Below are 23,954 nucleotides of genomic sequence, written 5' to 3'. Positions count from 1 at the left end.
TGCAAGTTTTGATTATTTCAAATACCATAATGCAAAAACCAGCTACCTTCTTTATTTGACAGGATGTCTGAAATTTATCAAAAAAGAGAAGTTAAGCTATTAACTTGGGATTTTTAATTTTATTTTGGAATAAAAGGATCCAAAACCTTAATTTCAGAAATCTTATCTATGAATTAAGGATTGTATTTATCCATAAATTTATATGACTTCCGATAAAAGATGACCGCTCTGCACTTTGTACAAATTAATTACAGCTATTTTGAGGAGTGCCTCAGTTTGATGAGGATTTTCATCTTTTTTTCTTCTAAGGCCCCAACAGTATATGATTGGTGTACAATTTCAGATTGTTCCATGTCAAAAATCACCCATAGATCTATTCAACCCCAAGGCAGGTCTGATTTGATCCTCTTAGCAGCCTTTGATATGTTCCTAGATGATTTTGGAATTTTGTTGATTCCAAATCACTCCAATTGACTCCAATCCTGCAGGCTGTCCAGGATTTGTCAGATGTTAAACAGGTTTTTTCTGTCCCTGAAGTTCTTGGAGATCTGGTCCATGGTCTCCATTTTGCACACATTTAGGTGAGCCATGTCTCTTTAACCTTTCAGATGTAGACTGTGAGGGACCAGACTGAAAGGTAATCTGGCATCCAGGGCAAGTGGTGTAGATCTTGCTCTTATTTTCTATCTCCTCCTTCTTTGGATGGCACCAAAATAGACATGGACAATTAAGTCATTCTCATCACTTTATGTTTTAGAATAGCAGTTGACTTCTGGGAGGAGACAAATATCTCACAACACAGCTGCCAAGTGCTCTGTACTTACACCATGATTATATTCTCTGTGGTCATAAATGATAATTATTGCCAGATTCCCCTCCCAGTCACCTTTGGGTTCACCACAAGTCCCTCAGAGATATTATACAGTATATTTAAATTATGTCAGGTATGCGGAAAGCCTCAGCCATGTTGGCAAAGTGTTTTCAAACCACAGCACAACTGATGTTTGGAATAGATCCAGAAGCAGAAACATCAGGTGCTGAGCCCTCTTGCAGGAGTTTTCTGAACACTTGGTTATTTCTGTAAGACATGACACTAGAATTCACCTGTCTTCTTTCAGTAAGTTAATTTGCCTCTGTCAGGCTGGCCAGAACAAAAATGTCAGTACAGAACTTGTGCATGGATATTCATAGGTTGACCCACGCAAGAAGAATTTCAGTATTGCCTCGCAACTGTGGGTTTCTGCAGTGTTCCTATAAACTCACTTAACTCATGCCAAGTAGACTTTTTACTTTGGCAAACCTGGAAAAGCAAGTTAAACATACTGTGGAGGACTCTTTTTCCTCTGCTACCATCTTGAAGTCCACGTTGGCCTACATTCCTTCTATCTCTTAGATTTACTCATCTATGTTATACCCAAGAAGTTCCTTAGCCTAAAGCAAAAGTCAGCCCTAACTGCCAAGCTTCTTTCTCTTATGGAAGCTGAAATTAATTTTAGAGCAGGAACAGTGAACACCACCAATAAGCAGCTGCACACAAGCACATCTTTCTCAGTATCTGGGGTTGAACTCTGCTGCTGGAAGACAGGAGCCTAGCAGCCACCCTAAATGCATCTTTTACCTGAGGGAGAACAAATATTTGGAGGGCATGGGAGACAGTAAAAGATGCAGTGGGACACAGGCCAGTCCTGAAGGTATCACTTGCAGTGTCATGCTAGGACAAGACTTGTGTGATCTCTCAGTCTGTTAAGATTTGAATCTCTCAGAAATAATGTAACAGTGCAATGTAGACATCATCTCTCAAGACTCCATTTCCATGAATTGCTACAAAATCTAGAAGAAACCCTTGGTTTGGACTGAATTGCTGTGTGTTTTTCCTCAGTAAGTTGGGCAAAACTTCTGATAGCTATAGTGCAGTAGAGTATGGATTTAGCTGCAATTAAGAACATCTGTTTAAAACTTGCTTTTGGTTAAGTTCTTCAGTGTTAACATTGAAACAATAAAGTGTATCTGGGAAACATGAGTGATACAACAACAGTATATGTAAACTAAAAAACCAAACTGATGCCTCGAACAAAGTAAGCAGCCATGTAACAAATCAGTCGTGCTGCACTGATCTTGACAATGCCTACATGCCTCCTGTAGGAAATTGTAATAAGTTGTAGACCACATGAATGCTGAAAATGTCCTTTAAGATTCAAGCTAGAAATGTCTACTAAGAAAAATTGCACAAAGCACATTTTGGCCTTGTTTTGGTATATAAGCTACAAGTGAAGCGTTTTCAAATTAAAAAAAAAAATTCCTTATTCTCTTTTTATTTTGGTAGCAAAATGGGAAAATAGTATTTTCATTCAGTTTTTACTCTAGTTCTATAGTATAAGCAAGAAATTCTATTCATGTTGTATCTATTTATAGGTATCTATATCCTGATAGATGCAGATTATGCAGATGTAACCTATTTGTGGATGGTTTTTATGCACTGATGTCTGAGGCTTAAAAGTGATCATACCATAAATTCCTTTCTTCAATTCTTTCTGTATAACACTCTGCAGCATGTGAAAATTAGTACTCTGGCTAATACAAATATTAAATTTTATTCATCTGTCCTTTCATCCTGTCCAGCTTTGTTTAGAACATATTTGTTAATGTATCTACCTGTAAGCACCTCCTAAGAAGTATTCAAATTTTGTATCCAGTTCAGCTTAGTCAATTCAATTACACTACCTTATATAGTTTAACAGCCTAAAACATTTTTTTCAATTAAGTCTGTTTCATCATAGAATTCATACTCAAAGGATCATTAAAGATGCTAAGTAAGTTTACTAAGCTGCCAAATTTTTACTTAAAATGTGGTATGAGAAATAAGAGTGACCTGTGGCCTGCAACTAGATCTTTAATTTACTTTTATTGTTGTTTTGGTTTCCTTAAGCATTCTTGGCTGCCTTGTTGTACACAACCAAGAACAGATCCCATCAATATCCGTTTCCATTATTTCTAAGTTTCTCTTAATGGTATAAAGCTATGCACCACAGAGGTAATAATAATCCATTTCATGCAGTCCGATTATATTTTGAGACAGTGGCAGCAGCATCTGGCTGTAACTTTTATGTCATAAATATCCTTTCATTCTGACTTTGGAAATGTTAGTGTTTTGCAGTGAAAAGTACACATAATACTCCAACCCCTTCTCAATTACACTAGCATTTAAAAAACATCAGGAAATTAGGGCTGTAAAAAGAAATTTGTAGTAGGATTTTCTTGGTAGGCTTTTGTAGATGTTATTGCTTGCACAAAAAGATTAAGGAAAATGATGTCTAGATGTAAGGTGGATTTCAAGTGTGGAACAACTATAATATCAGAAATGAGACATTGTGACCAGCATGGCTCTTTGCTACTATACCACTTAGTCCTGGATTATGTCTCCTTTTATGTCTAATAGCAGTACAGGGATTTTTAAAAATTTTTTTATGAAAAATAATCTTAGATTTGTCATTATGCTTACTTTTCACAATGACTTTCTAGAAGTAAGAGGATGAGTTTTATTGAGGATGAAAATTATCTTTTTCTGATACTTGGGGGGAAAAAAAAAGAAAAAGAGGGAAGTGTTTCTAAGTCAGGGTCATTTTAGTGACACTGTTTGCTGCATTATGACACTAAACTCTGTATAAGCACAAATAAAGGAGCCAAGGGATTTGGTGCACTGAGAGGCAATTCTTTTTGCAAGTTATTGCATAAATATTCCATTAAAAAGGAGAGAAATTGTATAGATTTTGGACATGTGGACACGCCTGGATTTGTTTGAGTGAACTGTTCAGAATTGTTTACATATGGCTGGAGAATGTACCCAATGACTGGGTTTTAAAAGACAAATGCAAAAAACCAACATGAGTGAAACTGGAAAAAAACAACTGAGAGGTCAGGAAATAATGAGAACTCTGTAACCAGCGTAGGAGAACTGGAAAGTGGGCCAGCACTGACACAAAGTACATTTTTGCCTTCCTACTCCAGCATTAAGAACTTTCAAAGTGTATACTTTGCTAGCTAGAAAAATAAATAAAAAGGTTTCTTTTCTTGGGAAAAAAAGTGCTGTGTGACTGCATGTGTTTTTGTATTGTGTTATTTTCAGAGTTAGGGTCTCTAACAAGGACAATACCCTTTTGGTATTACTGAAGAAGACAGTGAAGGAAATTTGATGCTGAAGCCTAAGATTTTATTTCAGAATAGTGAAGAAAATTTCTCGTTGCAAAAATTTGAGTGATTGTGCCTAGCACAGTGTTGTGAGTCAACCGAGGCTGACTATCCAGCAGCTTCCTCACATCCCTTCCTCAAAAGAATAGGGGGTAGAAGTAGAAAGAAAAACATGTGGGTTGAGATAAAGATGAGGACATGGCTTAAAAACTACCAAGTGAAACAGATTGAAGTCAGAGAAAATTACTTTAATTTATTGTCAATTAAAATAGAGCTGCATGGTGAGAAGTAAAGACAAAACTGCTGAAATAAAAACTTCTCCCCTTATCAGGGCTAGCAGGAGGGTTTGTTTTTTTTTCTAGGATGCTGCTATCAACAAGGTGGTTTTACACTACTACTGCAAATATTCTGTGTCAAAGTACTCTGACAGTAAGGACTACTCTACATCTGAACAAAATGTAAAGCATTAAATAAGAAAAAAGACCCATCTGCTACTACATTAATCAAAGTGTGAGCTGGGGAACTACAACTTCTATTTCAGTGTAAATTAAACTGATACATTCATTCAGAATTTCACCACCAAAGAAAGTTTCCTATGTGCAAGAATGTGGTGTGTATTAGAAGCCTTTAAGAGTAGTAAAGATTTCCATTTCACTCCTATAAATGTCTGACTGTTTTGAGTTATTTTTACCACTATTAGATTTAGTTTTTTCCTAAAGGGAAAAAAACATACTAAATGGTATTTTATGCCCAGAGGGAAGCAGCTGTTGTTTTTAGTCTGTCCAGAAATCAGCTAACATTATGACTGAAGCTGGAAGAGGAAGGGCAAACTCATGTGGGAGTAATAACTGTGTGAGGAAACAGGCACTCTCGGAATGAAAAAGGGTAGGTGGGTGGATTATGCGCACATGATGTTGATGGTGCATCTATACCCACAGGAATGCTGAGCTGTTGCACTGCTCTGCCTCATTTCAGGCTTTGATTTTGCGCACGAGATCATTGAATATCAAAGCAAATTATAATCTTTAGTGACAGCAGGTTCTAGTACTTCAAAACAAGGTTATTGAAGAGTCCTCATTTAATTTGCTTGCAAATTAGTCAAATACTGTTCAGATATACATCACGGTTAATGGCATGCTATGCTGATATGGTGAGGATGGAGGAGAGAGAGGACAAGACATGTCAGTGCTCAGAGATAATATGGATTCTGATTCACTAACTTGGATGCCACACTGTTATTTCTGTGAATGTACAGTAGATGTTAAACCTACTCCAAACCTAATATAAACCCAGAAATTTTATTTACCTTTTTTGTTTGTTCAATATTCTATGTATGTATACATAAAAATCAGTCTTGTTACTGTCATCTTCTTCCCCATCTTGATGAGCCAAGCAGACCTACATTAAACTCCAAAGTAAAAATATTTCATGCAAGGGTTTTCTTTACACCTGCACAACTTTATGAAGGAGACTGATAGCAGCATTTTTGCACAGAGAGAAAAATAAGACAGATGAAGTTAAGACTTTTTAGGCAGAGATGGTCTGAGAGCACTATGTGGTGTACATCTACATTGTTGTATCTTCATATATGGGCAATAAGCTACTTGGAAAAAGAAGGATCAGTTAGTTAAGAACTAGAATATCAAGGCTGATAGTAGGAATGCTACACATATTTTAAGCCATGATTATATGAGCTGAAAAAATGGAGTGAAGTCATGCATGAGCAAATAGCAATTTTAAAACTTTTGCTGAAGAAGTATCTGTATTTTGGAAGGATGGAATTTCTCTGTTAAAGAAAAGTTCTGTGCTTTACATGGAATCTAGAAGAAATGAAAAAGCTGAGAGGATTTGCTAGATGAAGAGAAAACCCATCAAAATCTATGCACTGCTCTCTTAAAGCTTAATAGTATTGGTAGTGTTATCTATTTCTTTACAGTAATATAAATGTTCTGAGTTACAGACATTAACTTGCTGGACATTGTTTCAGCCATGAATGAAGTGAGGCCACAATAAGAGAGATTTTATTACTGTACTTTGAAATGCATTCCATTCTTTAGTGTAATATTCTGAGATAGTTATTCTTTTATGGAAATAAACATTGTGACTTCCTAGTTGCTGATTTAATTCACTGTTCTAGTGTAATTCCAAAAACTATCAAGTAGTTGCAAAAACTTATATGTGCTCAGCAAATTTTCCTGGAAATTACTAGTGTAGAAGAAAAATGGCAAGATTTGGTTTAAAAGGGGATTGAGAAACTTCAAGAAAGGTTACATTCCACAAAAACTATGGTTCAAATGAGATGCAAACAACTCATAAATAAATTAATTCTGTATGCAGATTTAATGAGCAGATAAGTCAACAATGTCATTCCACAGCATTTCATTCTTCAGGTAGCTTGTATTCTCAGCAGAGACCTTTAAAATCCATGGAACTTGAGATCTTGAAATCCTCACTGAAGAAAAAGTCTAGCTGGGGTCAATTTGAGTTCTATTTGTGTATGGATTGAAAACAAGATTCTCAAAAGATTTCTACATTTATCTTTGCTGTTGTTTTAGTTGATCAAGGGCAACAAGCATTAACTAATAGATTCATAGAATCATTGAATGGTTTGGATTGGAAGATACCTTAGAGGTCATCAGTTCCAACCCTCCTGCCATAGCCAGGGTCACCTTCCAGTTGAACAGATTGCTCTGAGCCCTATCCCACAGTACCCAGTGCAAATGGGCACTTGGTGCAACACGTGCTGTGCAGCTCATTCAGCACATTCTCTATCAGGTGTACTGTGTGCCTTCTTCTAAGCCAGTTCAGTGTCAGGCTGCATGTATCATGATTTATGTGTCCAACATCCCTAGCTGGATTGCTCAGTACCTGAGAAATTCCAGATGAACAGCCAGATCAGTGATCTAGAAGAAGCTGAAACAGTAGTTAATTATGAGAAGTAGGAGATTTGACAAAAACACATCAACATAGACTAGAAGCTCTCTGAGCAAAAAAGCCTGCCTGCCTGCTGCTTCTCCACTTCTGTCCTGCACCAGGATATATGGAAAATTAAACTTCAATACGCATAGTTTCCGCTGATTTCTTTTCTCCTGGAATGTTGCCTGTACATTACACATGTCCTCTGTCACTTAACAGAGACAGTCTTGGTATCAGGACTGACAAGTTGTATCAAAAAATATTACACAAATATTATTTCTTCCATACTTCATCTCAGGTGTGTAAGTATGCTTCTCTGGTGTGTAACTCTATTGCTTATTCCTGAATGATGTCGCTTATACCTAACATAACAAAGCACATTAGATCTGTGAAACCTGCAGCCATCTGTGAGAAAAACAGAAGAAAAAACAGGCCATGGGGACAAACAGTCCCCCAGATGTAATTTCCCAGCTGGGATGTTATTCAATGTGGCCCAGTGCCTAGAAGCCCCAGTCTGTTTCTGATCTGCAGGTCAGTTTCAAAGCAGTTTTGTAATAAACGAGGCATGTTTATGTGTCTACCAAAAATAGCAGTAGCTGTTAAAGCTGAAGCCATTCAGCATGGCTGACACAGTCTTTAGAATCTTTCTCCTTAATTTCTTGGTCCGATTGTTTGGCAACTTGATGCTGAAAAAAACAAAGTTCCTATGCGTGTTTGTTTTGGATAAATATCTAAGTTTCGTGCCATTATGACAGCAGTTTTGAGGTCTCTTTTTTTTTTTTTAATGTTACATTTTTATTTTTGGAAGCAAGGAATTGAAAAGACAGAAAAACAGCTGAGTTTCTAAAGATATTATTTCTTAACTGCTTTGTCACCATCTGCGGTTTCTTCTTTGTTAGAAATGTAATTTACTTTGCTTTGTAGGATGCTGCATCTTATTTTTCTGTTTGATTACAAATCCTTCAGTTTTAACATATTTCCTTCTTTCCATGATGAAATATAGCTCACTTTCATTCTGATTCTGTTCAGGTTCTTTTCCTACCACTTCAGGCATGATTTCTATGGCCTAGTTAACCATGGATCTGTAAAGCACAATCTAAAATGGTGTGGTCTTTCAGAGTGTCTCCTGGAAGATCTCTCTCAAGGTGCTGTAAGGCAGAATAGGTGTCATGTCTTTCACACAGGCCTGGCAAGTAACTACCATATAGTAACTGGATACGATCCTCTTGGGGCAGACTCAGTGCTGTGATGGACATTTCCACAACCTATTTTATTGTCCTTTGAGCATCCATTTGGATTGTAATATAAAGCAGAGAGATGGGAATATATCTTTCTTTCTTGCTAGAACTTCAGTGAAAGGTTTATTTTTTAAATTATTTATTTAATTATTTTTGTTTGACTTTTCACTGTGTTCATAGTGAGTATAATCAATTAACTACCTTGTTTGTAAGCAACAGATCATATTTTGATTAATGTGAAATTTTTTTTTAGAATTTCAAGTCTCTGCCAAGTGAGCAAGGCTTAAATTTGTCTTGAAGTAGTGCAGTTATGGTTGCTGAGTGTAATTCTAGTAATGACTAGTCTAATAATGACTAGGTAATTTATAACATAATACTTTTAGCTGATTTGAGTCCCCAGAAAGCTGATAGTGAGATGTGCAAACAATGACAAGAACAAGACAAAACTATAAAGTCTATTATAAAAACCTGTGAAGTGTTACTATCCCTTTCTGAAAACAGCAGAGAAAATCTGTCTTTTTTATACTTACAGTAGGCATTGTACATGTTATAGGTCCTAACTGTAAGCAGGAAAAATTGGCATTTTCCAAGGCTGAGGATCAAGACACAAGGGAGGTGCCAAAAAGGGAGATGTGAGGGAGCAAAGTTGGGGCAGTGCCATGCTCCCCTTGGCATGGCTATTGCAGCTGCGGTGTCCCTTGAGCTTTGGGTTTTGCTGGGTTTTGTGATTTTTCAAGCCTAACCCTAAGCGGAGCAGAAAAATCAGAATTTTTCAAGGTGAATTTCCACCTTGTGGGTGGTGCCAAGGTGTGAAGAGAGCAATGCTGGGGTTGGCATGCCTTTTCTAGTTGCAGTGTCCATGGACTTTGAGGCTCTGTGGTTTTCTCAACACAAACTGTAAGTGTAACCCTAACCCTAAGTGCAGCAGCAAAAGCAGCTTCTTACCCAGTTGCCTGGAACATAAATTGCACCAAGAACAAAGCTGTTGAGGGAGCAATCTTCGGGAAATGGGGTGTTCCTTTATAAATACAATGCTCCAAAACCTACCAAAATTATACCAAATAAAACCTAAGGGACCAAAGTTAAAAGAAAAGAGACAAGAGATTAAATTCATTAAAAGAAATGGGGAAAAAATGGTAAAACAAAGATAAAACAATAAAAAGGCATGGGGTGCATAAAGGGCAAAGAAAAGAATCAAACCCTACTGAATTTATCCTCATTGAAGTCACAAGAACTCTTCCTTTCAGGAAAGGAAATCTTGGAAACAGAAAAGAAAGTGTTACAAACATTCAGAACTTTTCTGTTTGTGTTACAAACAGAAAAGGAAGTGTTACAAACACACAAATAAAATAAAATATAATATAATAACATTTTGAAATGGAGGAACTTGAAGAAAATGGATAAGGATGAAATGAAGTGCAGTAAAAATTGTCAAAACTTGCTGAAATTATTAACGCTGAAATTATTAACACTTAAATTGCAAAATCGGGAAACAAAGTCAAAGACGGAAGAGATAGATAAAATAAAATGCCTAATGGAAAAAAAAAATCTTCAACTAAGGGAAAGCAATAAAGAGGCTTGAGATGCCATGAAGTACAGGGAAATGAGCAAAACATTGTCAAAAATTCCTCATAAAAGCACCAGATTTAATTTCCAAACCTGTATATTTCAGGAAAAATTACTTTAAGAAAAAGAAATTGATTGCTTTGCAGATATATAATTTGACATGGTCCCCTGATTTTGAGATTTCAGCAAAGATTAATTGGGGCAAGTTTTGGACTTTTTCACTAAATTTCATGGCATGCCATGCAATTTAACTGTTTTCACCTAGGTGAGAATTTTTTTTTTTTTTTAATTAGGCAGGTAATTTCATCAATATCCTCACCTATATTTTGTCTGTATTTGTTCTCTGCATTTGGGATTTTGGTGCAATAAATTTTGGAAGTTCTCTGACCTTTTCAAAACACCTCATTTCGTCCCAATCCATCTGCTTTTAGTCACTAAACATCCAAATTTTCTGGTTTTTTTCAATTGCATTTTATTTGATCCTATCTCCTTTCCAGACTGTTTGTAACACTTTCTTTTCTGTTTTCCAGATTTCATTTCTTTCCTGAAAGGACATTAATTTTATTTTTCTTTCGAATTAGGCTGGTCCTTTCTTACAGTTGTTCTCTTGTCTTTTCTCTCATCTTGTTTGATTTTGTTTCCCTGATTTTGCAACTTCAGTGAGGTTAATTTAGGTAAAATTTGGTCCTTTTCACTGCAACTCATTTAATCCCAGTCCATTTTCTTAAAGTCACTAAATTTCCAGCTTTTCTGGGTTTTTTTCAATTGCATTTTATTTTATCATATCTCCTTTCCCAAGTGTTTGTAATGCTTTCTTTTCTGTTTTCAAGATTTCGTTTCCTTTCCTGAAAGGAAATTCTTTCTTCCAGTGAGCATCATCTCAGTAAGCTTTACTCCATATCCCTCTACTTCATGGCATCCCATGCATTTTGGTTGTTTTCCCTTCAGTGAAGATTTTTTTTTCATTATCCATGCCATTTCATTCAATTGTTCTATTGACTTTTTCTCTTATCTTTTTTGATTTTTTCCCCCTGATTTTGTAACCTCAGTGAGGTAAATTTAGGTAAGATTTGGTCCTTTTCATTGTAACTCATTTCATCCTGGTCCATTTGTTTGTTTTCACTAAATTTCCAAATTTTCTAAATCTTTTCAATTGCATTTTATTTTATTATATCTCCTTTCCCAAGTGTTTGTAATGCTTTCTTTTCTGTTTTGGTCCATATCCTTGCACTTCATGGAATCCCATGTCTTTTTATTGTTTTCCCTTTGGTAACAATTTAAAAATTTTTTTACAGTAGTCGGATCATTTCATTCAATTTTTCTCCTCCTGTCTTTTCTGTCTTCCTGTTTTATTTTTTCTCCTGATTTTACAACTTCAGTGAGGTTAGTTTTGGCAAGTTTTGGTATTTTTCACAGCCCTTAATTTCATCCTCGTCTATTTCCCTGTCGGCTCCCTATTTCCAAATTTTCTTTTTTTATCAATTGCATTTTATTTCATCATATTTCCTTTTCTGAGTGTTTGTAATTTTTCCTCTTCTGTTTGTAATTTTTCCTCTTAATATTACAATTACTGAAATCCCAGAATCTGGCAACGGGGTCAAATGACAAGACAGGAGAAGATATCCATAAATTATATGTCCATGAAAAAAAGAAAAATTTCACCAATGGGAAAGCAATGAAATTGCACAAGATGCCATGAATTGCAGGTAATGGATCAAGGCTTGCCAAATTGCTCTTCTTTGAAATTGCAATATTTCATTTATTTTCTGCAAAGGAAGTATTTTCTTTCCGTAAAGGAATTTAAATCTTGAAATCAGAGAACGAATTTTAACCAATACTCTGGAAAGGAGATATGTTCAAAGGCATTTTGGTTATTTTAAGCCTTTCCCTAATTTTTCCAGAAAAAATGACTATTGTCTTAGGCATAGATACCCAGCATGTGAGTACTTTCATGGTGTAAGGTATGGATGGAGCAATGTTTTATTGCCATGGTCTCCTTGGCATACCTTTCCTGTGCACTGTCCCTGATCTCTGGACTTTCAAGTTTTTTCTGCCTTAACCCTAAGCATAACCCTAATCTCAAGGGAACAGTAAAATCGGGCTTATTGTGAGGCTGATATGTCCAGCCTGTGAGTGGTGCAGGCTCTCTCCCTTCAGAGGTACACCTATTTTTATGGCAGCTGTACCATCATGCTTTGGCCATTTTCAGAAAAGAGAGAAGGACACATGTTATTGCTCTATCTTCCTCATTCCTTAGCTGGTGTAGGACTTTTCTTATCTGATCTGGTATAAATGAGACTGGTAAGAGAACCAGGCAATTCTAGTAGCTTTTCTGAGGCCTTTTTCTTTTTTCTGCTCCTCCTTATAAGAAGAGGATACCATCTTTGGTAATATAAAGTAGTCTTTGCAGCAGCACTCAGCAAACCTATTTAAAAAAGCAGAAGTCTTTTGGCTTCAGGGGGCAATGCATATGTTAAATGGCAGTGCTAAATATTGTCCGTTGTTTCAGGGTTGCTTGCATATGTTTGTTTTTACTTTCAAACAATAGGCAATGCCCCAGGGTTACAGTACGTATTCTGAATGGGTCCTCAGAATGAGAAAACATGATTTGTCAAATGACTTATTCAGAAAATACCAAACTGAATGAACTCATTTGAACAGCTCTATTATGCTCCCCTGGTGTGCTATTCTTTAAACAGAAGAACCTTATTAGTGTAACCGTCACTCCAGGCCCAAGATGTTAATGTTTTCTTTGGCTCTAAGTTGGAATGTACATATGTAGGAATCATTTTCATTTTCTAATTATTACAAATTATGTTCTGTTCTTTACAAACACAACTATTTTCAGGGGGAAAAGTTATGCTCAGGAAGAAACCAAGTAAACATTTTTTACCTTAAGTAAAAAGTTATTAAGTTATTCACTAGAATAACTAAAATGAGTTAACCAGGCTCATTGGATTTAATTAAACCATGGGTATAAACTTGGAAAAATACTCAGTAACATATTTCTGCCTGCACGTTGTCTTTTGACTGAAAATAGATAGTCATTGCTAGATTGCTACATTGCATTTTGCTGTTTTATTAGGCTGTTTGTTAGGCTATAGTATGATCTTATGTAAACCTATTAAATTGGCTCTTTTAAAGAAAAAATGCTAGGTGATAGCTAATGCTATATTATGAGGTATGTGTGTTAAATCCTACAATCTTTTGTACAAAACATTTTTCTTGATCATAGAATTACAGAATGTACTGACTTGGAAGGGACCCATCAGGATTATTGAGACCAGCTCCTGGCCCTGCACAGTACAACCCCAAGAGCATGTACCTGAGAGCATTGTCCAAATGCTTCTTAAACTCTGTGAAGTTTGAGGCTGTGACTACTTCTCTGGGGAGCCTGTTTCAGTGTCTAACCACCCTCTGGGTGAAGAACCTGTTCCTGATGTCCAACCTAAACCTCTCCCAATGCTGTGTCCAATGCTCCTAGGGCACACTTGGCCCTCCTGGCTGCCAGGGCACTACTGACTCATGTCCAAGTGACCAAGAGCCAAGGTCCCATTCTCCAGCGCTGCTCTCCAGCCTCTCATTCCCTACTATTTACAGACAACCAGGTTTGCCCCACGCCAGATACAGAATCCAGCACCTTCCCTTGTTGAACTTCATCTAGTGGGTGGTTGCCCACGTCTATTTTGTCAAGGTCTCTCTGCAGGGCCTCTCTGCCCTCAAAGGAGTCAATAGCTCATCCCAATTTAGTGTCATCAATAAACTTGTAAACTTAGTATTCCCTGCATCCAAGTCATTTAAGTCTTTAGTATTGGATGGCCAGACATTTTAACATTGAAAAATCAAACCTTCACATTTTAGATAAGTAGATCTCTGCTTATTCAGAGTAGTACTGTCCAAGAGTGATATTCCTTCCTGAGCACAGAAAGAGAAATTTGATTTTCATAGTATCTCATGGTTCATTTACACATCTAGACAGCATTCATGCAGACTTGTAGCATAGGCATATAGACCCACACATACTAAAAGACAATAGCTATTTTTTTCTAATGAAACCAGTTCATAAATCGTGTGATGTCACTACAGTTGGTTGTGAATGTTGCAGAAGGAATGCAATCAACAGCAAATAGCTGTAATATGAAGATTTTGTAATGCACTTTATTTAAGGCTGAGGGAAGATGTCTGTTCTGAGCTGATTACATCATTATATCTTTTATACATAATAAGGTTGTATTTTAAATCGCTGAGCAATTCAAGAAGCAGTCTTGGGCTTATCCGCAACAGTGAATATATGCTGTATCTTCACAGGAAGCTATTTCAGATTTTACTGGGTTGCTAGTATGTGTCTGACACTCAAGGAGTCACTTCTCAAAGGTTTGGTAGATATATTACAAGTAAATGTGCATCAAAAAATGTGTCATACACTCATTCTTACTCTGACTTGTTTCCATCACCCTGAAATGTTTATCTGCATGGCCTCAAAACATGGTAGCATATTTAGTCAGCTTCAGCATAGTAATTTTTTAACATATATTTTATTTTTAATTTTGTGTCACATCTGCCAGATTCCTAATATCAGTCTGTCTTATCTGACCAGAAGTTACACAGCACTATGTGCTCAATGCCTGGACAATTCCTTGGGTAAGAGCAAATTTTAAGTTTCTGAAACTGAAGTATATAGTGAGCCCTGGAACTCAATATTTAATTTCATGTTGGACAGCTCTGGCCAAAAGAAATGTCACAAAATGAGACTGAACATCAAATTGTTGCATAGAAATTACAAAGGCAGTATTGTAACAGAAAATAACCATGTTCATCTGAAATTCGGATATAGTCACTCTCTGCTTAAAATATTAACTGAGACCAGTGTATTATTACCAGAAAACTTGTTGGGGGTAAAATCCTCTGGTTTTGACTTTGTTTGTGCTTTAAGAACCCTTTATTTATTTTTTATTCCTCTTAAATTTGCATATTTGAAAATGTGAAAATGATAGGAACTGTATACAAACCTATTTCTCTATTTTCCTTATTCTTTCTCTTCACATTAATTTCTGTGAAATAATCAAGAGATAAGTGGCATTTCATCATATAAACATCCAGACCACTAAATTCACAGATTATGGCTCCTTATCCATATGGCATTGCTTTTCAGTCATGCATTTTGGACCAGCTTAATATTTAATTCATGAACAAATCGATGTGATAAACAACAGAACAATAATTTCCAGATGTGCTTCATTTCTGTTTCTTTTCTAGCATATGAAGATAAACAGGATATTTGTTCACCTTGGACAATACCTAAAACACCACTCTGGCATCTAAGATATAGCTTAAGTGAAATTTAGGTACCTAAATTCAGGGAGCTATCCAGGAAAAACAAAACCAAATAAATCACACACACACACACAAACTGTACACTTACTTGCTGAATGCAACAAACTGCCATTGCTACAGCACATACAGAAGTAGTACTTTATTGGCTGAGCTGCCTATCTATTCCCCATGGAATATCCAGACATAATGTGTGCTTCTGCTGAAGTCTTTTGGAGTGTGCTTGCTGCTATATATCCATGTTTGGCTAAAAATGTCTGGTCAGAAATAAGTAGTGACAGCTAACATTGGGACATGAAAATCAAGGTCCAAGCATTTGTTTTTAAATTCAGAAAGCATTGGTTCTGATTTCCAATTTCAAGGAGATGCTGAGGTGCAGTCCAGAGCCCTTAGTGTTTTATGTTGGTTATCCTAGGTGTCCAAGTGTTGAGTATCTGGATTTTTTAAAAAAGTGTTGAAGAGTTCCCTTGGGAATGCTTCAAAAATTAAGGCCTATGTAGTCTATGACAGTTTGTACTTGGAGGAAGATAGAGGTCCAGAATGATGTCAGCAGGAAAATAAAGTCAGTTTCTCTATAGTTTTGCTGTTTAACCCTATCAAAGTTTTTTTTTTTGGTTCTTTAGCAGCCAGAATGTATGAAAGACTATTAGAAAAAAATGTGGGATGTGGGATAAAGCATGCTGTGCAAATGCAGGCCAAATAATAAACAGGAATTTCCTTCAATCGTGAAATATAAGTCATCATCTTGTGAGGGAACAAAAGTAATCTGGCCAGAATTAACAAGAACATGAAGAAAAAGGGGAGGAGACTTAATCCATATTAGATTAGATAGGTTAGAAGTAAATGCATAGAAATGGGTCGAGAGTTTAGAGGACTGTATATTGAGTAGCACAATGAATCACAAGATGATTGAGTCCAACTTTTAACTAATCACCATCTCTTCAACTAGACCATAGCACTAAGTTCCATGTTCAGTTTTCTCTTGAATGCCTCCAGGGATGGTGACTCCACCACCTCCCTGGGCATTCCATCCCAATGCCTGAACAGTGAACAAATGTTTCAGTGAACAAATTCTTTCTGAGAAGTCAAGTACATTGTCATCCTGTAGCAATGAGTGGCAGAGACTGCTATGTCATAAGCTTTCTGTCTGTAAATTTGATCATGCTTGAAGGTATTAAACATGTCAATAAAACCCATTATTGTCTCAACTGAGTATGGCAAGGAAGGGAACATGCCCCAGTCAGATATTTTAAATAGTAATCTCAAAATGTGCAGCATCCTACATCGTAGTAAAATGTATCCATTTGAATCTGGGATATTTAAATTCCAAGGAAGGAGATTATGTTGGAAAAACTGTGTATTTCCATGTGTGTTTGGTAATGTGCTGAGCTTAGGCTATGGTTGGCAATTAAGAATTTGTGGAAGTCAGGGTTGTGCTTCAAATTCTAAACCTGTTGTCCTCCCTGGGAACTCTGACTGCAGAGCTCTATTAAATCCCATCAGTTTCCTTGCTCCCAATGGTCTGGCCCATGTCTTTGCTGGCTGTTACTTTCTCCAATCTTTTTTTCCCAGCTGGCAAAAGAGAGTGTTTACTTGTATTTCAGACATTGTTGTTGAGTTGATGATAGTGTCTCATCTTAAATTGCTAGTATGCTTGTGCTGATGTACCAAATTCTGCTGCTAGAGCAGCCAGAACATGAGCAGACATTTCCTTCTACATTCTCTGCTGTGGGGTAGTGACCTTTGACAGCAAACTTTGGTATGGAGGGAAGGAAGCAGGAAGAGGAGAAAGGAGAGGCAGTAAAATCTTAAAACACTGCAGAAGGCAGAAATTTGCTGCAGTAGGTTATACTCTGCAGTATGTTACCTGAGGTAATGTCATCCATATATTTTTAATGATGATGAGGGCCATATTTCATACCTGGAAAAATCAGAGAGGCCCTGAGTATTGCAATAATATGTTTTCCTTCCTGATGACACCAAGGGTTTTCTGAAAATGAGAAGCTATCAAATTACATGGGGATTTGGCCAACCATGTATTCCAAAATTAAGCATTTCCATCAGACATAGTGTTGAGCCAGTTTACTAACGCAGACTACTTTGTCTCTGCACATTGTCCTAATAGAGCCAACTGACATGTTTTTGCCATTGGAGAAGGACACAGTTTGAAAAGAAAATTCAGAATTTGTCCCAAATATTTCTCTGGGTCAGAGAAAGGCTGAATGGTTTATTTGTTCTTAGTGCTGCAGGATTTTGCATTAGAACAGAAATTTTCTTTTATTCCATGACTTTTCTTGTTAGATACCTTTTATCATAGACAGTGTTCTCATACAATTTCATCACCAGATTTTAAAAATTATTCTAACACATCTGGTAAGATTTCCTATAACTATCTCTGTTTAACGGTCTTCTCAGTTTGAGAAATTGTTCCATTTGAATATCTGTGCTTGGGTTCAATGTCTCTTACTTTCAGGAATACTTTGTAAGCTGTTACAACTTTAACCTCAAGCACAGTTAAAAATATATCTGTACAGGGCTCATGGAAGTTATGTGATTGCTCCCCTCTTTGAATGATTATTTGCTGAATATGCATCTTTAATTTCTGCTCATTCAGCAGGACTTCTTATCTGATTCAAGTGGATGTATGCAACTTCTTGAATCAGATTTAATAGTTTCAGATTCTTGAGTTGGTTTTCATAGTTGGGTGGTAGCTAAGTCCAACAGCAAATATGAGGGCATTGCATTACAGACAAAACCCCCACTTATTTCCTGTCATGGTTTAAGCCCAGCTGGCAAAAAAGCACCACACTTGCTCACTCCCCTCTGGTGGACTGGGGAAAGAATCAGAAAAGTAAGAGTAAGAAAACTCAAAACTATATAAGGATAGTTTAATGGGTAAAGCAAAACGTGTGTATGCAAACAGAATAAGTAAAGCAGAATAAGAAATTCCTTCACTTCCTACTGATAGCCAGGTGTTCAGCCATCTCCAGAAAAGCAGAGTTCCTTCACTCCTAATAGTGAACAGACTTAGGAAGACAAATATCATCACTCCAAATGGAGTTCTTGTTCCTCCTAGCTTTTTTTTTTTTTATCTAAACATGATGCCACATGGTGTGGAATGTCCCTTTGGTCCATTGGGGTCAGCTGTCCCAGCTGTGTTCCATTGCAGCTTCTTGTGCAGATTATTGACTGGTGTGGCAGTGTGAGAAACAGGGGGGGAAAAAGCAACATCTAGTGCCATATAGTGTGATTAGGGACCCAAAATCCCTGGAGGGGGAATTCAAGGAATCAGATGCCCTGATGCATAGGTGGATGTTCTGGTAGATGTATTATGTAACACCAAAAATTATTTAACAATGAAGAAAATGAAACATACAGCATCCTCTTTGAGGTGTGAAGGTTTCAGGATCTCCATGATGAAAAGATGCATTAAGATAAATGCAGGCTTGAAAAATGCAAAAAAATATAAAAATACTAAAAAAATAACACGAGATGAGAAGACATTGACAAAGGCTTTAGCCTGTCAGTTCTTGAGTTAGCAGTCTTTGAAACCTTATAATAGTATTATATATGAGGGATCTAATAAAACAGAAGTTTTAAAACCTGTAACGTGGACCCAAACAAAACAAAAAAACTTTTTAAAATAAGTGGGGTTTTTTTAGTTGTAACATATTCACTTTTGTGTTGTCCTAAAGCATATGCTTCAGGTCAAAGCATTCCTTGTCTGTAATACGTTGGAAGATAATTTCAGATCCTTTAAACACTCTGGAACAATGCAAAGACAAGAAGTTAAAGGACAGCCATATTATTCAAGTTATGTATTCTGTCCTATTTAGTCACCAAATGGGATACATTCCTCTGCTTTACATCACTCTTAATTAGATTTCTCTATTCCATTTTATCCTTTCCATCTCTCTCCTTGCTTTTGTCTCCTGTCACAAAGCCGAAATTCTCTGTTACCGGCTCATCTCTTTTCCATACCTACATGTCTCCAGAAATGCAGGCCAAAACCAACAGATTTATCACAGCCTTAATGACAGCTGGCTGCATGCTGAGTGAATTCTTAAATTCCACAAAACTAGTTTTCTTGCCAAAACATGTGGAGTTGCAGCAGTCAACATTTTATTGGGACCGTTATCTCCAGATGAAGAATGACTCTGCTGGAAAAAATTATTTGGTATCAGCTATAGACCTATTTTTAGCTTCTTGTTTGGTGAAACTTCAGAAAATATAATTAGCCATATGTTGAGAGATGTTCTCCACATCTTAAATTCAATTTTTGCAAACCACATTTAAGCACTACCTTTTCCACAATTTTACACTTAGAATCAGAAGACATGGTAGGGTATTTTATGAGAATGTGATTCTTCATATTTCTTTGGGTATATATTTGTGCTTATGAAGATTGTAGAACTGGCAGAACTTAAGACTGAAATCTTATTTTTGTTTATATGAGAAGATTTGTGCAGGCAACAGTACTGGAACCATCCCCTGCTTCTGTCACTTATGAACGTCTAACCTAGCATTGGGGCAATGGTGTTCTCAGACACAGAAACGTAGAGCAGGTCAGAAACATTCATTCTCCCCCACAAGTATTTATAGTGAAAACAAAACAAGATTACTTTAATCAAAAACACATACAGAAAATCTTAGGGGTTTGTCAAAAGTAAGAGCATCTAAGTGAAAACATCTTTTCCCCAAATGAAATCTAAACAAACTGTCAAATTTCAAATTGGATTAAAACAAATCAAAAGATTAAATCATATCTGCCTAGTTAAGTATTGGTATGGAATTATAGTCAGGTGCCTCATGATAGTACCATGTTCCTCAAATCTGAGCTCGTGTTTGGTCTACTTTACCCATAATACAATTTCAGTTTCTCCTCAGGAAGTTTTCTGGGAAATGAAGTTCAGTTTTTGCTGCCCTAAAAAGGCAGTTTGAACTATGTGAATTGGATAAATGTCAAAAACTTTCTATTTATATTTAAAGAAGAAAAAGAAAACTCTTTTACTAGAAAAATAGTAAGGCTGGAGTTTTATTTTTCTAGTTGGTGGAGAAGGTTTCTTTGGTTCCTCTCTGATTACAGGTAGTCTGATTCAAGCTTCTCATTCTTTCACAAAGCTGCCAAATAGAAGTTTTCTTACAACGTCATGATCCATGTCATGGATGGAGCAGACGTTTACAAAGGCTAGAATGAAGAGAGAGAAGAACATTTGGGATAGTTTCACACTGCTGAATGGTCTGATAAAGCTCACAATACAAATAGAGCTCCTGCAGCCTCTGTGGTTTCTATCCCAGTTGTGCTCAGAGTAAACTCTATGTAATTGAAAGTCAAGCCTCTTGGCTATGATAATTTAAAATCCAGATCTTGTGTTTCCACATTTTTGTACTGATGGCAAGCTGTTGTCTATCTGCTTGATCTTACTCTCATTGACTTGTTTGGCCTGCTTTTTTTTGGTTTGCCTCATTGCCACTTGAAATGCAAAACATCTAGATTGCTGATGATCTGTTTCTAGCAACATTAAAGAAGGAGATATAACACATTTATTCAACATATTGAGAACTGTGTGTCACCCTCATTTTCAGGTGGCTCTTGATGAAAAGCCTGTTGTCCCTGCTGGAACCATTTTTTTCAAATGACAGTGGCAGTTGGCTTTTGCAGCTCACAGTGCTTAAGAGAGTTTCTGATGCCTTACACAAAGTTAAATGTATAGATTGTTTCTGAGGCACCTCTGTTAATCCATTGAAATGAGTTTCAAATGTTTCATGGCTGTCTCATGGCTCAATATGGAGTGAGTAACATAACACTGCATGAAACAGTGCCATAGAATACAAGGATCTAAACAGTCAGAATAGGAAAAAGCAATTTGAGGAAAAAGTAGCATGTTTAATCCCATTTCAGTGAGTATTGAAATCAATTGAGTTGCTTTATAGAGCTTTCAAAGCACAAATAGCAAGAATGTTGATCATTCAACTGGGTTTTTATCACTAAAAATTAGTAATCAAGGGTGTTTTTTCTATAGTTAAAGGAATCAACTCTTTTAACTGAATGTGGTTTTTTGGTCGAATGTTAGTATAGTTGAGATGGAGGATTTATTTGTTTTTATAGCAGGGTTAGATGAAGTTAGCTACTTCACTTAACCTGTTTCTCAGTAGCTGAAGGCTTTTCCTAATTTTACAGATTACATTTTCCTAATTTTACAGGTAACTTTAATTACAGAAAAAGTCATTGGTTTAATTAAAAATAATTTTAAAATAATAAAACTTCCTCTGCATAAAAATACAACTCTATGTCTATTTTGTAGTTGAAGAGCACATAGAGTGTTTTGTTTGTTTTCTATACACATTCAAAACAACAACACTTGACTGTTATACTGCAATGTATTTCAAATAATACAATTCCTATAATGCTACTAAATAATTAACAACTATTCTCATCATTTCCAAAGAAATTTGATTTGTTATGGTCCTTTTGTGCTCATAGAACAATCTAATTCTCATGACCTGTGAATTTAAATATTTATTTATATTCTCTGATTAAGCATTTGCCAACTTTTAATGACTTAATTTGCCTCTGATTAGCTTACTCTATAAGACTTCACTTGTAAGCAAAATATTTTTAATTCAAAATGCACACTAATATGATATAGATGATCACAGGTCTGGAGGAAAAAAAAAGTGAATCCAGCATGGATTTTGTTTCTTTCCCTGGTATCCAGATTTACAGCTTAGTAAATATTATGAACAAACCTCTGCTTAGAAATGGTCTTAATCTGAAAATTTGAGACATAATCCCGTACCCCTTCAGAATACATTTACTGCTGAAATTCCATATTTAAGGCTATGTTATTCCTTTATTAGTTCCATTAATGTCTTTGAATAATGGCTTCCCATGTGGTAACCTAATTATTGTTTTGAATAATTGGGAAACTGGCCCATTGTTGTAGATCAGGTAGGAAATGGATAAAAGAAGGATGAAAAATTAGTTATATGGGGCATGGGAGTCTAACTAGGAATGTTGAGATAATGGAATTGGTTAATATTTTTATTGAAAACCAATGACATCTACACAGTGAGTCCTGATGAGCAGTTACTGTGATTTAGGAATGTTACTGCCGAACTCAGTGCCCCACCAAGACTCTCCAAACCACACAGTGCTGTCTCTCACTGCCCCATTCTCCCCTCCCCTTCCCAGCTGTGGTGGGATGGAGAGAATTATTGGAAGTAAGAAAGGCAAAGATCACAGGCTGAGATAAAAACAATTTACTGGAAACAGCAATGAGACAAGAAAGTGAACAGTAACAGCAAAAATATTCATGACAGAAAGTGGAGGAAAAGAAACAATTCACACAAAAAACCTCCTCAATATTAGACAATATAGGATGGCTCCCTCTGCCATGTTTTCTTGACCTTCTCCTGAGAAGTGTCCCTTTACCCTGCCCTCGGCAATGACGTGAGGTAGTTCAGAATAACCTCAAGATCCTCTCCCAGCTACTGAAAAAGTTAACCCCAGCCAGAATGAGGACAGTAGTAGAACTTGCAGAAGCTCTGGTGCCACTTCTCTTTCCCCGGCTAGCTGATGTTAAGAGAGGGGGGTGGCAGTTTTCCCCCTGGAGCTCCGTTTAATCCCAGTTGTCAATTGTTTCGGCGCAGTATAAAACACAGGCAGCACACATGGGTCCCAGGGAAGCTTTATTTGATGGTAAACTTCCCCTTTCTTCCTCTCCTGGGCCCCGATCAAGGGGCAAACAAAGACATATCTCGGGAGAAAGTCAGGGGAAGGTCCCACTTTCAACAAATCAGGAGAGTTGGGAGTAAAAAACCTAGGTGGGGAATAACAGTAGTGAACGAATAAACTTCCAAGGGAGAAAGAACAGTTTCAATAAATGGGTAAAGTTTGGAGAAATAGAAACTAGAAACTAGCTGACGACATAACTGGGAAAAAGGCAGAGACAAAAGGAAAAACAGCACCAAGGAAAACCACGAAATCACAAATCAAACCTAATAAAACAAAAAGCACGATACAACCCTCTGGTACATGGGATATTTAAAACTGAACATGACAGACAAGAAAAAAATGGTTTTGGGGAATTAGTTTTTCACTGGCAAAGGGGTGGACTAGTGACCTACTATCTCGTAGTGCCTTTTAGTCTGTTTGAACTAATACTTGGAATTCCACATGTCCTCTGGTCCCATTTGGACTTCTTTTCTATCTAGCAGTAGGAGATCATTATCCTGTGAAAATGCTTGACAGTAAATGTTTAATTTTCAGTCTTTCTTACTGGACAATTAAGTCTCAGTATATGCAGAATCACATTGTGCCCACTTGTTTACTTGCAGTAGAGAGAAGGACAGAACTCAGAAATCAACTTGTCCATGGATCACAAAAAACCCGTAAAATTGGCCAGCAGCACTGGGAGTTTTAAATGGTGGGAAATATGCAATGATTTCATTGATTTTTGACATTTTTAATTCTAATTATTTGCATTTTGTGTATTTTACAGACCATCTGAAAGGAAAGATAATCCAGAGGCAGATACAGAGAGCAGCTCTAGGTAAGAGTGTAACATTTCAGATAGGATACAACAGGGACAAGCTCTCTCCCAGGGCTGAATCTTCTTGGGAGGCAGGTTGTATTTTCTATGACAGATTTTTTGCCACAGTATTTCTACAATAGTCCATGCCACAAAGAACATGTGAACTTTGCCTGAATTTTGA

The 23,954-nt window shown here is 36.6% G+C and overlaps 1 protein-coding gene across 1 annotated transcript in view; it reads left to right on the top strand.

Moving 5' to 3' along the window:
- KIF6 (kinesin family member 6) overlaps nucleotides 1-23,954 on the top strand; it is a 152,369-nt gene that overhangs the window by 102,580 nt on the left and 25,835 nt on the right. Inside the window, exon 16 of the mRNA XM_041404401.1 lies at nucleotides 23,741-23,791. Coding sequence (XP_041260335.1) covers nucleotides 23,741-23,791 — 51 coding nt within the window. The remainder of the gene's footprint in view (nucleotides 1-23,740; nucleotides 23,792-23,954) is intronic.

The sequence above is a fragment of the Onychostruthus taczanowskii genome, unplaced genomic scaffold, assembly GCF_017590055.1.
Source record: "Onychostruthus taczanowskii isolate IOZ18803 unplaced genomic scaffold, ASM1759005v1 scaffold21, whole genome shotgun sequence".
NCBI lineage: Eukaryota > Metazoa > Chordata > Aves > Passeriformes > Passeridae > Onychostruthus > Onychostruthus taczanowskii.
This window is presented reverse-complemented; position numbering and strand designations above follow the sequence as displayed.